The 16,535-nt window shown below is 47.2% G+C and overlaps 2 protein-coding genes across 2 annotated transcripts; one reads left to right on the top strand and one right to left on the bottom strand.

Annotated features, from left to right (window-relative positions):
• Positions 1-848: 848 nt before the first annotated feature.
• Positions 849-2,451, bottom strand: tmem179ab (transmembrane protein 179a-B; the record flags this gene model as incomplete). The annotated part of the gene is made up of 4 exons (XM_080011778.1): positions 849-1,028; positions 1,115-1,193; positions 1,306-1,443; positions 2,150-2,451. 4 exons carry the CDS (start codon positions 2,449-2,451, stop codon positions 849-851), a joined length of 699 nt encoding a protein of 232 aa, XP_079867904.1.
• Positions 2,452-13,542: 11,091 nt separating this feature from the next.
• Positions 13,543-15,334, top strand: LOC307239245 (photoreceptor outer segment membrane glycoprotein 2-like; the record flags this gene model as incomplete). The annotated part of the gene is made up of 3 exons (XM_080012580.1): positions 13,543-14,123; positions 14,332-14,578; positions 15,062-15,334. The coding sequence occupies 3 exons, from the start codon at positions 13,543-13,545 to the stop codon at positions 15,332-15,334; spliced, it is 1,101 nt and encodes a 366-aa protein (XP_079868706.1).
• Between the last annotated feature and the right edge of the window lie 1,201 nt (positions 15,335-16,535).

The following is a 16,535-nucleotide window of genomic DNA, read 5'->3' as shown; positions in this document are numbered from 1 at the left end:
AAACAGCTGAGACTCCTCAGGCCCGAGCGTATAAGGTAAGATCTATTTTCCTCGCTCAGGCTACTTTCAGTGTTTTCAGGAAGTGCGAGTCAAATGGAACAATTTGATCAATTCATTTTCTTTTTTTTCTTCAAAATACCTTTTAAGTTGTAGATAGAACCATAAATGCACCACAATAGTATAGGTTATTATACTTCCCGAGAGCATGCAAAGGATAATTACGTTACTAAGACGTAGTGTCAATTCAACCAGAAAAGTGCCATATCTCAGAAGGAAACATTTTGTTTTTTGGATTAGACCCTAAAATTGGATAAAGCTCTTTTTTTTTTTGTTTTTTCATGCGTAAAGTCCATGCAAAAGTTACACAAAAACAAAAAGGATCTTTGAAAGCACCCTTTAGAGCCAATATGTGTAAGTCATCAGCGTTATGTTGCTAAATAAGGAATCTCGCTCATGGGTTTGGAGAAAGACAGGCATCATTGGGTTTGCATGACCATAAAATACTTGTGAATCAGCTAAGCTTATTAATGGCGAGGCATCTGCAGGAAACGCACGTCGAGTCTACGAAGCATTCAGAGAGCTGTAAATACAGATTGTGGCTGAAGGGATTCAAAACCACAAACCACTCGCCCACAGCACACTCTGGGGATTTGAAGCCATTTTCAACGAGCATTCTCGATGCCGAACCGTTCTCTGCAAAACGAATCCTTCCCTGATTCACCATCGACAAAAAAAAACAAAAGCTGAATGAATTTTGATTGTCTATATAGGCAAACAGTCTTTCTCGCGGTACAAAAAAAAAAAAAAAAAAAGAGGACCGCGGGTGTTCGGGCGGGTCTTTCGGGGAGCTAGACCGGGCCGGTCTTCAGCTCAGCGTCGGAGCCGCGGCGTGAGGAGCGGCCCAGCAGCAGGTCCTTCTCGTGGATCAGGCTGTCCAGCAGGTCCTCCTGCCGGTAGTTGTGATAGACCTTCAGGAAGGCGATCACCGCGATGCCCAGCCACGTGAGCCACGCCGCCCACAAGCCAAACTGCCGAGGAGAAGGGAGACGCGGCCGTGACAATCATCACATCGGACTGGGAGGACATTATAACCCGTGCGGGGGCCCGGTCTTACCTGAGCAATAGCAAACTGGTCGTAAAAAGCTGAATTGTTCAGGCCGAGTTCCAGATCGGTGTCCTGCAGGTCTTCACAACTAAAAACCCAAAGATACGTTGAAGCAGGTGTCAGCGGGAGTGATACAAGATATGACGATACAAAGGGAAAGATGCACGGGTCGACGTCTGAAGAGCGTGTCTCGCCCTCACCTGCTGGGCATGGTTCCTCCCTCCGTGACGGCGTCGCACCACAGGTTGAAACCCACGGTGACGATGGTGCTGGACAGGAAGACGGTGAACACCACCACGGAGCTGATCAGCAGGTTGAGGAAGGCGTTGAAGACAGAGCTGCGCGCAGGAAGAGGGAGAAGAAGACCTTGTTACAGACCGTGGGGCCACAGCGTCATGTTTAGCTACATGCCTCTGAGCGGTGGTTCTCAACGCGGGGTACGGGGACCCCCCCAGGGGTCCATCGAGAGGGTCGAGGGGGTGCCCCGGCAAAAAAATGATTACGAGTTCAACTTGAACATTACTTCATTGAGAAAACGTTCGCAGCCATCAAAATGTATAAAAATGACTTGAGCGAGGCGATATTGACAAAATCAAATATCACAACTTATTTTGACGAAATACCTCAATATCAATAATCAGACGATATATTGGGGATGACTATTGCCGTAGATTAGCACAGCTTGACTTCACAGGAATGCAGCCTTAAAAACAACATTTAATTATGTTGTTGTATCATACAGCATATATCGCAATATTGATATCACGTTATCGACACACAGCCCAGGAAGTTTGGACTAAATCATATCTAAACAATAAAATTATTCTCAGATTGGATCCCAGGGACAACGTAGCATCTAATGAGGGGTCCTTGGTGGAAAAAGGTTGACAATGACTGTCTTTGAAGAAGAGCAAATTAATGCACAAGCATGAACGCACACACACGCACACACAGCCCCCAGTGTGGGTGGTATTGATTATGGAGGATGGGAGGCTGGCCTGTCATTTATTTGCGACGTTTTCGGGAGAAATCTGAGCGACTCACTCGTCGTGTCCCTTGCAGAGCAGGAAGAGCATCCTCCAGGCCTGCAGGGCGGCCAGCACCAGGGAGGTGAGCCCCGCCACGGTGCTGAAGCTGCAGCAGGACGCCGCTCCCCACTCCTCCACCACGAAGCGCTGCTTGGACACGGTGATGTTCTCGTTCTGCCACACGCCGCGGGTGAACAGCAAGCATTTGCCCCGGAAATCCTCCGCGTTTTCCGACAGGGGCACGACGGCGATGAAACCGAAGACGAAGGCCAAAAAATAGAGGATGCATTGCGCGAAAATCAAATTGTCCAGTGCCATCTTCCCCGCTGCCCGTCTCGGGTACCAGGCTGCGTCTGCGCATGCGCACCGGAGGGGACGCCGGAGCGAGGCTCGGGACGCTGCAAATGAATGTCTAAACGAAGGATTCTTAAATAAATGTCCTCTGATATTTAGGTCTGAAATCAATGTGATAATGGATGCATTAGAATATGTTTCTTCATCCAAGTACATTGGAATTTGACAAGCGTAACAGTCTAAAAAAGCAAATATACCTCATACACACATATTTATACTGTATATACCCACACACACATATATATGTACATATACTGCATATATATATATATATATAAACAAACCTATATATGTATACCTATATACAGTACATACACACACACACACACACACATTAAAGAAAATCACACTGTATTTTCATTACAGAATGGTAAATATAGTTGAATATTTCAATATCACTATCGTAGCATCTATCTAGCACTATCTATCTAACATCACCTATCTCAGAGTGTAAGTTACAGTGTTATGTTATTGAAAGCAATTAATCTTTGCCTGACAATTATATGGGCACAGACAAAGTGGCACAGGCTTATTTTTAGCAGCACATATACAGTCCTGCAATACCCTCTGCGCGCCACACACACACACACACACACACACACACACACACACACACACACACACACACACACACACACACACAGGCACTTACACATAAGAGTAATGGTTTGTTTATAGATGGTGACAGGCCTTAAGGAAGGGCAGGTAGCTGTCAGATCCATCTCCAATGCTCCAGTGAGCCCATCTGGTGGAGCCCAGGTACATAGCCCCTCGTTTGGCCGCCCAACATTGTCCTTGTACTCCTTGTCTTTTTTGGCCTGTGCAGTGCCTTCTAGTATGACCTCAGCCACAGCGAATGTTCTTAACTGGTATATACTGTACAACATACACACACACATACAGATACACACACACACCAGAATATTAATTTTCAAACACTGAGGACAGAGATGAAACAGCTATGCCGGCAGCATTATAAAGGTCAAATGAGGGGCACAGATTGAGACGTTTTGTGTTAACAAGGATTAATCGGGCTTGGCGTTTCCTTGGAAACCGCTCAAGCGACACAAAGACAAGTATTTATATAAGCAGTTTCCAGGCATTAGGTGGCTATTTGTATCCATCATACATGTTGCAGTATTTTAACCTCCTCTGTGGCAGATGATTTATGTGTCATTTTACTGTACTGCAGCACTTGGATTTCCATGATGTTATCAGTTCATACATTAGTTTGAGTTATTGTATGTGTGTGGTCGTAAAATTGATTTCATTTCAAGGCTGTGCTAGCGGGTTTGGTTTTACCATCATTAGGGAAGAGACTGCGAGACGTGTTTTATATTCCTTGGGTATTTCTGCTGTGGAGGATTTTTATTCTGGGAGGTATAATACATTGTCCATATTGTCCTATAATGGATGACTCTGCAGTAGGTCCTCCTCTCTGGATACATTGCACAGAGGAGATAAATTAAGAATACTCCAGATTTGCAACAGCATTCTCTCTTATTTCTAAAAAAATACAAAAATGAAAGCAATGGAAATAAGAGCACTGTACATAATTAGGTGTGAACTGTCACGGCGCATGTGTGTGCGTGTGGGTGTTGACTCCTCGACTTGAGGCTCAGGGGAGACCCAGAGCAGAAGTGTGTCAAGCTGAAATATGTGTTAAGTTATTCACCCCCAAAAATGAGTGAGGTTGGGAGGGGAGAGGAGGGAGGGTGGTCAACTAAATGCAATCCCAGGACGCTCCGTGCAAATAAGGGGAGTGAGGGACAGCGGCAGAAGCATTAGGAGGTCATCCATTTTTCATGAGTTGGAATGGCGGCAAGGCAAACATCCCTTTTTAAAAAGAGGAACCTGTGAAGAATCACCCCGTGATATTCGAGGGCACCGTGCATCCGATATGCAACACATCGGTCTTATGAATACTTCCATAAACGACCTCGCGTCTCAACTTTGTGGACCGGAGCATTGGAGGAAATGCATAACACAACCCCCTGATGATATTGTAATTTGCAAAAGGTTTAATAATTTATGTACGGTATTATCAATAATTGCTAGGTGATTCATTATTGAGTGAACGTTTCTGAAATGTCAGTAGTGTTACAATCGCAAGAAACAGGGCGTGGTGCGACGGCAAAACTGAGGAGGAGCCGCTACAGGACTCTGCGCCAGCTGTCACAGCCGATCTAAGCATTCTATCGGAAAAAGCCCTCTGCCAGGTGTTACAGAGGGGGGTGAGACGAAGCGGTTCAAGGTCAAACGAAATCCATTGTGCTTGTGTTGTGCGGTTTTAATCAAGCAGGCGATCTCGCAATAATCCACTGCCTTCGCAATTCCGGCGACACCAAAAGGTTCCAGCGTTCAGTTCAATGGGCTCAATCCGCCGCCACAGAAGTCGATCCTCATGCCTCCTTAAGTCGCTTGCCTCTCCTCGGCCGCGCTCCCCGCCGGCCCGTGGCTCCCCGGTCGGCCCGCTGATGTGGGGCCTTCGCAGGGCTCCTGCAGCCCACCGGCTCCTCTTTGTCTGCCTGGAGGAGCGCACCGGCAAACGGACACAATTAGAGTCTCATATCCTGCACTGTGATGTGGCGAGGGTGATGAAATATCCTGTGCCCATTAATCTTTCCCCAGGGGGTGTAGGGGACTGGAAGCACGGGGCCAAGCGCTGATTAAATGCCCCTAATAGAGGCCATTTATCTCGTCTCGAATCCCTTACATGTTTCAACATGCAACATCACCGCAGGACTACACCCCGCCCGCCTTCCCTCCGAGCAAATATTAGGATTTTCATAAGCCCACACTCAGGGGTTGATCGTATTTCATTTTATAATATGTGTCCAGGAGGACACAATCTTATTGTTTTTCCTTCTTAATAGCACCAGTGTTTTTATTTACACTACATTCAGCATTTCATTCAGCACCCCAACACACCTAAACTCATAAACATGTACAACTTAGGTCATATGGGACACCGTTAAAATTTATAGTTTGAATAAGAGAGACAGTTTGTTTTTTTTACATCCCGAATATCTGGTATCTAGCGAGCCTGCAATTTAATGGAGGATCTGATTAATAGTTAAAAAAAAAAAAAAAAAAAACCTACAATTATTTTCCATATTAATCACTATCCTTCAGGACTAGATGAAGGACTAGATAATACCATGATGCCAAACTGGGCTAACATCACCTGCGTTCCATGATAACCAATTTGAAACATGCATCCAGTGAGGAAGATGATGAATGTACTACCGTGGCTGTACATGTGCACACGCTGTTCGTACAGGCTAGGCTGCTATTGTTTACCTCTAAAATATAATGATCATACATTAACTTTGCCTAATTACAGTGAACCTGCCAGGCTCCATATGGCCACCGGCCTGGAGAAAACAATTAGGTGTCGGCATCACACTTAAACCTTTTTCCAAAGAAACCTCTTTAAAAAGACCATTTAATCCGGCCATTAACGTCACTGCTGTTACCTTTCCTCTTTTTTCAGGAACGGTAACCAGTATAAAATCCATCTTCATACAGAGGCTGAGATACCAGCACTACTACAACTACATTATTTTTTTCAGAATTCTGAGCCATTTCAGAGGCCTGTTTACTCCCCCGACAACAGATTCCCATCAGCGGAGTGGAATACTGTATCACTTGCTGTCTCCTAGAAATTGTATCATTTTTTTGGGGAGCAAGAAATGGAATGATGATAAAAGGAGTGATGTTTATGCTGGAGGACAGGAGGAAGAGGGATGAAGGGTAGAGAAGGGGCCACCTGCTGGGTCAAAATGAGCCAGATTCCCTGGGGAACAAAGCATGAGATCATCACCAGATCAGACACTTTCTATCTTCTTAACTGGAACAATACTGACCCCTACGGGCTAGCTGAGGTGTGTGTGTGTGTGTTTGTGTGTGTGTGTGTGTGTGTGTGTGTGTGTGTGTGTGTGCGTGTGTGTGTGTGTGCGCGCGCGCACGCACGTAAAAACAACAGTACCTGTTTTCCATCTTTCTTGTTCCTTTTTTGCTTCGCCGATGGCTCCGGGAAGTAGGCTGAAGTGTGGGAATACGGCCAACCCAGCACGGGGGAAGCTACAGTACACGGAGCGGATAATACGGAAGTAATAGAGAAAGGGTGTTCAAAATACATTGAACAAAACCTCAACTCATAATCCACGATTAGTTATTGTGTTATAACATGAATGTTATTTTCCTGTGTTTTATGGAAGGAGAAAAAGCAAGGTAATGAAGGCGGAGTAAGTGGTGACATGATTTCATATCATCCAGCACTGATCCCCTCCCGCTCTGCGTGTCTCTAACATCAAACCCTGGTTGGGGCATCAGTGTGGGGCAATAGGCCGTGGTTCCCCCAGGACCAGAATAAACCAGTGAGACGTGACCCGGGCAAATAGCCACTTGGCAACACCGGTGGTGGACCCCCAGCTCGGAGAGCAGGGAAGTGTTCTGGATGACTGAGTGGGTCAGGGTGGAGACAGAGAGCGATGCTCACACACTGCACTTCCTGTCCATTCCCAAACTCTGCATGGAGCCCGTTTGTTACACGCACCTGAGTCCCGCAACCCATGGGGAAGAAAGACAGATCGGGCATGCTTTATTAAATTTTTAATGCACAACCTCACACACAGACACACCAGAGGAAGCATCCACACGCACATCCCATGGAGCTTGTTCAATGTGAGCTACACAAGCAGAAATAATATTAAATATAAATTTTATTAGCAAATAATAACTAAACTCTTTTTGACTCTGTATATGTCAGTGTGATGGCGGTTTGCACATGTATACAGAAAAGCATAATTTGTATCCTATGGGATATAAATAAATCTCAAATCTCATACCTGCTGTGATGGCCGCCGTCTGTTCGATTGCTGGCAAAAGACCCGCTGAAGCTCGTCGGGTCTCAAGTGCTTGTTTCCACCAGCCGCCCAGCTTGCAGTCACCAAGGCGGTGCGGGGTGCTCCGGAAACAAGCCGGATCCTTTCTGGGCCATCTCTCCTGCACAGAGTCAGAGGCAGCGGCAGCGGCAGCGGAGGAGATCTGGGGGCTGCGGGTGGGGCTGGTACTGGGGGACCGAGGTCCACCGGGTATCTGAAGCCGCGCAGAGGAGGCTGGTCGCCGCGCGGGGCAGAGGAAGGAGCCGTTCTGGGGTGAAAAGGGCCTCCCGCTCTCCTCCCGCGGGGCGCCCACGGACTCCTGCACTGCAAGCCTCAGTGGCCCCTCAACCGCATCCGAGGAACCCGCCGTGATCTCAGGCTCTAGGAGCGAAAGGTGCCGGTCAAGCTCAGCGAGCAGGTCCTGGGTTGTGTCAGACAGGGAGCAGGAGGTCAAGATCTCCGGTTGGTCCACTGCATCCTGTGAGTCCCGACGGAAGCGTTTCACCAATTCCTCCAACTGAGGAGGCTCAGATGCTCTCTGGGAACGAATGGCAGAAAACAATCTGGATAGACAGAAGTCAAACTACCTTAAATAAATAAATAAATGACGGAATAAATGTCTTGCCCACCTGAAGAGTTTCCAGTTCAAGGAAGCAGTTAGCTGTGGTTGCCTCAGTGTAGGACAGGTTCTGAGGAGGAACGCAGGCTGATGGGTCCTCTTGTTTGTCTGGCGGTGAACTTATCCACATGTGGGTCACATTCAGAGGTCCATGCAAGTCCTCCTCAGGCACTCCTTTATCGTAGTCTGTGTTTTCTGCGAGTAGTAATGCAAAAGTAAGTTACGCTTAGTAAAGTAACGCCAAATCAATTATTCAGTGGAGAAACAATTCTTCTCAGTGGATTCTTCGCATTGCTGGATGCAGCTACAGTACAAACCAAAGTCAGGTGAATGCAAATCGTGGCTCTCCACCTGAGGCTCAAAGGGGGTGGGCACTGACTGGTTGTCTTTATTACTGTAACACTGAGGTGGAAGGTTCAATCTCCCTCTGGACCTTTTGAAAGAATGAAGATCATTATTGAGACACCACTATTATAAGTTAACTCTGCAATCTATAAACACCAAGGCCAGGTCGAACAATGCAGAGACCGCTTGTCCAAGGTAAAGATTTCATCCCGGGAAGACCTTGCAATGCTGTCAACAGTGAGAAGGTCCAGCGGTGCTGCATACGTCACCACGTCTTCTTCTCCACCTTAAGAGGAAGACAAAGCCTGCTCATCTCAAGTATCTATGGATGGGTTTATTTTTGGTAGAAAAAACAAAGTACAGGACAGCCTACACTCTGCAGAAAGCACCACCAGCTCTTCAACACCGTCTTTGTCTAAGATGTCGGGTGAGACGGGGTCTGTAGCTCCATCTAGTGTTGGTGTCGGATCGGGGAGGTCCGAGGGGGAGTCTGCGGCCGAGGAAGCTCCGCTCTCCTCTGTGTCCTCCTTGGCTGGGCTGCCTCCATTGCTGAGCAGGGCAGAGATCTTCTGCAGCGTCAGCGTGCACTCATAGACGCGCCGGTGACTCTTGCTCAGAGGAGGTCGAGAGGAGGCCGAGGAGAAGGACGAGACGGAGCCGTTGCTCTCCACCTCCGGGGACGGAGACTTGAGAGGAACCCAGTACTCCAGGATCTCCTCGGGTTCCTGAGCGCGGGGCAGATCGGGATGCTGCTCATTGAAACGCCTTTGAATTCAATGAAGGAGATTATAATGTTTTTTTTATACACACTGGAATTGCATACGTTATGAATATATTGTTGTTCGCCTGCTTCCTGCGTGTCTGAGAGCTGCTCTGTTTCATCCGCAGCGTCCATGGGAGAGGGGCTTGGCCGGAGGCGACTCAGAGCCTGGACGGAGAGGCAGAGCTCCCTGTGGCTGCGGGGTCTCTGCTGGTGCTCTGGCCACACCACTTCGCTGAGATATAAACGCTAACATTAACACACAATCTCACTGTAGGCGTCTCCTGAGTAGTGCCCTCATTCTTTTTTAATTCAACTTGACATAAAACTTGAATTCAGGTTAGTCCTGAATTGCTTCACTTTTTCGAGGTAGAAATGGAGTTGGACACACTGTTCATACAGAAGGGGAAGGTTGCACCTTAGGGCAGGAGCTGGTTTCCTCAGTTCTGCGGTGGCCTTTTTGAGCAGCTTGAGCAGATCCTCTGAAGACACTATCTTGTTGCTGCTGGACTGGTACAGCTGGGCAGACAGTGGATAAGGAGGCCTTGCTTCTAAACAGTCCATGGAATTAAAGTAAAACAGGTTAACATGATGTAAGTGTTTGATTTTTATGGCGACGCTGTGTGTCCACTCCTCAATAATACCTTCTGTCTTTGTCGGCCGCTGCTTCACCAAAGTGCTGTTCAGTTGGACGCTTTCAATCTCACATTCATCCTGAGAACTGTCTTCACGCTAAAAAAGAAATAGTTTGGAAGTGAGATGCAGTATATATATATGTATATACATATACTTTTTTTTTTTAAGCGTTTTATGAGCGTTTCAGAGGATTCACCCACGTAAGAACCTCCCGCTGTACAGTTGAAAGCCTCTGGCAATAGTCCAAGGTTTTCGCAGGCGTGGAGAAAGTACTTAACCATGTTTTCTCTCTCAGTGTGGCCTTTTCTCAGGAGTGCCCAGGCTTCAGAGAGACAACTGAAGGTCAAGGATATTGCAAAGAAACAAACAACAGGCCTTTATAATATTAAACTACAAATGCATAATGACCGACATAGCAACCACAGACCTACTTGTACCTGTTCTGAAGGAGTACATTTGCATAGAACTTGACATCCTGGGTGCTCTCCATGGCAGGTCTTTTGCTATGGAGGTACCACAAGGCCATGCAAGGCTGTTTCCTTGTCAGCAGACTGTGGATGATGCAGCGGTGCTGCCAGCTGAGCCACGGCGCAGCGACCCTGGGACTGAGCAACAGCTCCATGGAGGCCTAGAAAGGATGTCAACGTATTAAAAAAACTGCTCCCTAATATATGTGGTTAAGCTTGTATGCTATATGGCCATGAAGTTATCACTAATACCTTTACATGGCCATGGTCGAGTAACCAGAAAGCCCGTATTTGGTGAGAGAAGCTGGGTGGGATTGTAAAAGCGTGGCAGAAAGACTGCACCAGGTTGTCTTTGCACTGCAGGAAATCAGCAACGTCTAGGACAAAGTACATAAGCTGTGGCACACATCGGTCAAGTACTTTATAACCCAACTGAATACATCATTCACAACCGGATATGTCCTCCATAGAGAGCGTTGTTTGCATGTTGAGTGATGGATACAATGGCCTGAACGGACATGTCGTCAATGCGAGGCACCAGCACCAGTTTCAGCAGAGCCTGCAGATTGGGAGGCGGGTAGCACTGGTCTGTGCGGTCCTCAGAGGTCCAAACTGCCCCGTACTGTTTGTCCAGATGAGCCACCATACCCTGTATGAAGGAGCTCCACCTCTCTACCCCACCCTCCTCCCGCCTGCAAAGAAAAAGGAGAGCGGAAACAACGATAACAAAAAGGAGGGGTAAGGACGGTGAAATTCTCGACATCGAACAGCGGCAACGAGGTCTCACCCAGTTGTTCCGACGCAAGCCTTCCGGTGACTCTGATCCATCAACCTCCACATCTGAGAGAGGCGCCTTATCTCCTGGGCCTCTGGCAGGAGAGACAGAGGAGGCATTCAGAGCTGTTGGCCACATCCCAGAGTCTATATCATGAGATGTTTTTGCAGGGGAAAAAAGTACCGGGGTGTTTGGGCAAGAGCCCGGAGATGCTCCACCACTGCACCAGCCGACCCAGCTTGATGTGTTGCTTCATAGTTCTCTGCTCCCGATTCCAGCAGCCCCACCCTACTTCAGAGGAGCCACATGTCTCCCTGCACACCATGCATGGGACCCCCACACCTGCAGGGCAACAAGCAGAGTGTAGATCGGGACACGGGTTGAAACGTTTATCGTAAGAGTGATTACTAACATGGCTTCAATTATAACATACAATTGGATGTTTGTTTTTTTTAACATATAAATAATGGTGCAAACCACAGATCCCTGCTATATAAACTGTCTGTGTTCTGGAAGTGTGTGTACCATGCCAGAGGTGAGCTGAGCTGAGCTGCCTCCGTCCCCACTGGGCCAAGGTGAGCAGGTTCCTCAGCCTCTGGAGCAGCAGGTGAACCCTGGTGAAGGAGTTCCGGTCCAGAAACATCCATAAGCCCTGGCAGCGGCTGAAACCTGGAGGAGAGAGGAAGAGGGGGGCGGGAGCGGGGGTACAATATCGATCTTAGAGAAGGAACTCGGGGGAAGAAAAAAAGTAGATGTCCAATATATTTGACAACTGTTTTGTGCGTTAGACCCGCTGGATCCAATCACTCTACATCTACTTACACAGGGTGAGCAACTCCTTTTTAGCAAACTCCGAGGTTCTCTGCACCCAAAGAGTGAATGAGACCAGGATCTCCACCACATCCCCGTCGCCTGCGGAAAGCATAAAATAAAGCGCTTGCAAAACCAAACCAATTCTAAGGAAATTCCACACTAAAGAGCATACATTAGTGCAATACTCCTACCTTCGTCTGTGATGCTCCGTAGCCAGCAGATGATGGCCCTGATATTGTTGTCAGTCAAGGCCTTTGACCACTGGCCCTCTGTCTGCAGCATGCTGGCTTCCACTCCAGATATCACGGCAGATAAAAGGTTGCAGGAGGTGAAATCAGCCAACTGTCTGTACATTTTACATGAATGTAATTGAATGTAATGTAGAAGGTCCAAATAGGTCTGATATCATAACATGTCCTTGTGTAGAGCGAGTGAGGCTCTCAATACTCACTGAGAACTGTGGTTTAGTTGTCCCGAAGCGCAGTTAAATTTCCCCCTTGTTGGGGATGAGCCCTGGGGCTGTGTGCTGTGGATGCGCTGAGTGGCCCAGTAGATGCAGCAGAGTTCCCTTCTTACACAAGCTACTTTGGAACATGGTAATCCACTAATCTCACTCTCAGTCAACATTTCATTGGCTGCAGGGTTGTGAGTACGAGCATGTGAGTAGGGCGTGTGTGTGTGTGTGTGTGTGTGAGAGAGAGAGAGAGAGAGAGAGAGAGAGAGAGAGAGAGAGAGAGAGAGAGAGAGAGAGAGACTTACTTCTCTTGTAAAGGAATTATGTGTAATGGCTTTACAAAACCCCTAGATGGCAGCACATGTTCACGTTCTTTAAATTCGTCAAGCTTTTACCCTTTTCCGCTTATAAAATGTTTCCAAATTATACATTGATCAGATAGACTGTGTCACTACATATGATTTTTTGAGGATGTAATAGATAGGTCTTTATGTTAGTCATTGCTAAAAAACCCAGATGGGGGTATAGGTTGTACATCTGCACACATGATCCCCCACCCGACCCCTTACTGACATACATATATTGTCAGCGCTGGCAATGTCAGATTCACATGCTGGAGGTGGCAGAAGGTGCGTCCAAATCCTACGAGGCCGAGGGCTGATTAATGACTAAAGGGGATTAGAGGGAGGGTCAGGACTCTCCGCGGCTACTGTGTCCGTCTAAACAGTATCCGTGTCCCCATGACCACGAGGACCTACGCCAAGCTAAATCTCCGCATGTCAAAAAAGAAAGGATGAACTTTTGACCAGACAGCAGAGACAGACTCCAGGCCCCCGCAACGTGACTCATTCCCAGGCTGAGGTAGGCGCAGTGATGAAGCGTTTCCTCCGTGTCGTGTAGTTTATACGTCTTCTCTCCAGCTAACTTTCCAAAATCCGTGGATATTTTTTCGGAAAAAACGATTCATAGACTTGAACAGGATACGCTTTGCCGTGCATTTTATGTACAGGGAGAACAGAATATTGATTTTTCACACTGACCGCTATGCGTTCACTTGTGGTTTCTCAGGACCCGCCGACACCTTTGACCATTATGCTGTGTCCACAAGATATTGATCATACCTACCAAACTAAGCCGCTTACGAGAGGACCTTCAGGGAGCTGCACCGCCAATCCCCTGCCCCCTCGGTCCACCACACCAGCTCGCGGGTAACCAGTTTCCTCGCCCCCGTTCCGCTTGGGTCCCGCCCATCATCCTGCGACCGGGCTTCAGCGCAAGGTGAAACCGCGCATCCGAGATGGCCGTTCTGAGAGTCAAATTCACCAAGACCAAAAGGGACAAGCTGGCCCAGGTGCTGTGGATCCTGAACTGGATCTCGGTGGTGACGGGCATCATCCTGTTCAGTCTCGGGCTCTTCCTGAAGGTGGAGATCTACAAGCGCTGGGAGCTGATGGCCGAGAGGGACATCCACTATGTCCCCAACACGCTGATCGCTGTGGGCCTCATCGCCTGCGGCATCAACTTCCTGGGAGGGAAGATCTGCTACGACTGCGTGGACAGCACCAAGTTTTTGCGCTGGAAGCTCATCATGCTTCCCTACATCATATGCACCTTCTTCTTCACCTTCTGCGTGCTGGTGGGGGCGTTGATGTGCTACAGCATACGCAGCGATCTGGAGGAGTCTCTGGCCCTGGGGCTGACGGAGGCCATGAGGTTCTACAAGGACACGGACACGCCGGGGCGCTGCTTCCTGAAGCGTACGGTGGACTTGCTGCAGATTGAGTTCCAGTGCTGCGGCAACGCCGGCTACAAGGACTGGTTCCAGATCCAGTGGGTCAGCAACCGTTACCTGGACATGTCCTGCAAGGAGGTGGCGGAGTAAGTGTTCACTGTTCAGCTGATAAGACAGCTTCAGGACACCGTGCTAGAAGGCATTGGAAGTCTAGGTGCGGTCCAAGGACCATATATTTTTTCAAAAAGCATCCCATATTTCACATTCTAATCTAACACCCACCGAGACTCCACCGCTAGACACAGGTTGTGTCGACCCACCTTCAATGTCTCTTTCCCTCCTCTGTTTTCACAGCCGGCTAAGGAGCAACGTGGAGGGGAGGTACCTCATAGACGGGGTCCCCTTTAGCTGCTGCAACACAAACTCCCCGCGGCCGTGCATCCAGTGGCAGATCACCAACAACTCGGCGCACTACAACTACGACCACCAAACAGAGGAGATAAACCTGTGGATGAAGGGCTGCCGACAAGCGCTGCTGGACTACTACACCCACATCATGCAGTCCATCGGGCTCACCGTCCTCATCACCTGGCTGTTTGAGGTCAGTGCAGCAAAATCTTAAATTGTATTTGCTTGACAAAGAATAGATCATTTCAAAATAGTTTTATTTTTAACTTTGTAGGAAGTCCCCAGTCATCCCACCCTTTGCTTGGTTACAAGTATTGCTAATACACTTTGCACACTTGACTAATCGCCGCCATAATCTGAGCTGTTATATTATCTCTGGGTTATCCATACAGCATTCTGATTGGATAACCACTGTGCCCCATCATTACAACTATGACATCCATCACAGAGCAGAATTTAAGCTCGTCAGAACCCGGCATAAAACTACGTATCACCATTTCACATGCTTCATATCGAAAAAGGGGAACATTAAATACAAGAATTAAGTTAGAGAAGGCGGCATCAAGGGATATAATGCAAGGGTTTCTGCAAGAGGCTTTCCTTTTGGCTTTTTCTTCCCTCACATCAATAATTAATAATCCAAAAAAAGTATTGAAAAGTTCCTCTTGGTCCTTAGCTGTCAGTGTTGACGGGCGTGCGCTACCTCCAGACGTCCTTGGAGAACGTGCTGAAACAGGGGGACCCCAACTCGGAGTCGGACGGCTGGCTACTGGAGAACAGCTTCGCGGAGACGGCTCGCTCCAACCTCAGCATCATCAAAAACCTGGGGAAGTGCAACCAGATAGACACGGCCGACAACGGTGACCCCAACATCAATGTCCCTTCCACCTCCGTGGCACACTACGGGCCGGACAACGTGCCACCCAAGCATATACCCATCGACAGTTGACCCTCAGGTCCCGAGGTCAAAGACTGCCTCTACGGGAAGACATTATGACATGATCATTACTGGAAGGCTTTATGACGGGCAACCTCTCCTCTAAAATGTACATAATGCCTTGTGGGCTTTCTAAACACATCTGACAGTATGATTTCCTTAAAAAAATATATAATAATAATTTAAAAAAAAATAGGGATTCCTATTCAAGGTAACTCCTTAATATTATTTCACTGTACATCTCTAGTTCTTTACTGTAATCCCTTGTTTATAAAGGCCAACCTATTGCCTGCAGAGTGGTAATAACACAAGTGTCTCTTAACACAGAGGATACTATCGACTGGGGGGCTAACGGTGGCAATTTGCGCCTGTAAACAAAGACCTCACCTACACAGGGGAGCTCGATTTTTTTTCTGCCTATATGCTTAAAAAATAGCTACCATTCTAGTTAAGTTTTGAAAAACAAAAGGTTTTGCAAAAAAACAAGTACAAAAGAGAACCACACAATTATCAAAGCAACAGCTTTTCTTTTTAGATTGTAACAGGTTTAGGCGAGGGCTGATTTGTTCACGTAAACCTTTGGCATGGAATATTTAACAGATGGAGCATGCATTTTTGGGGCTGTTTACAGGCCTTGATGACAATCTTACAATTTTCACCAGCCTTAAGACAAGTGAGTAAGCAAGCTGTCAACAACCTATTAGTAGCAAAGTTACTACAAATACTTCTTTAGTATTTGTATATATAGTAAGTATATTAATATATTAATAGAAACCATTTCCTATGGTGAACTTCACATAGTGAACTTAATAGGTTTATGAACATGTTGGAATCCAGATTGTCATTTTCAGTGACCTTTTCTCAACGTTCCTTAACAGCTGTCACCGCCGCAACACATCTTGTGTGCCTCAGAAATATTAAAGCAATGGTTTCATCTCCGAGCTCACGTGTGAACAGTGTTTAGAATGAACGTATGTCAGCGGTTGCTGGGACATTTGCAATGTTATAAGCTTAATCTTTGCAAAAGACCAGTGAATACCAACCATACAATCTGGTGGCAAGAACTTTTATGTTGGATATGGACCTGCATGCCAAAGGGCAGAGGAACTTAAAATTTAGAAATTCAGAATTTAACCATACATTTAAATGAGGCACTTGAGATAAAAAATAAATAAAATATACTATAATATTTGATGGAACTTAAAGTGAATTA

The sequence above is a fragment of the Zeus faber genome (assembly GCF_960531495.2).
Source record: "Zeus faber genome assembly, chromosome: 13".
Lineage (NCBI taxonomy): Eukaryota > Metazoa > Chordata > Actinopteri > Zeiformes > Zeidae > Zeus > Zeus faber.
The sequence above is the reverse complement of the archived record's forward strand: the minus strand, read 5'-3'. Positions and strand labels throughout refer to the sequence as shown.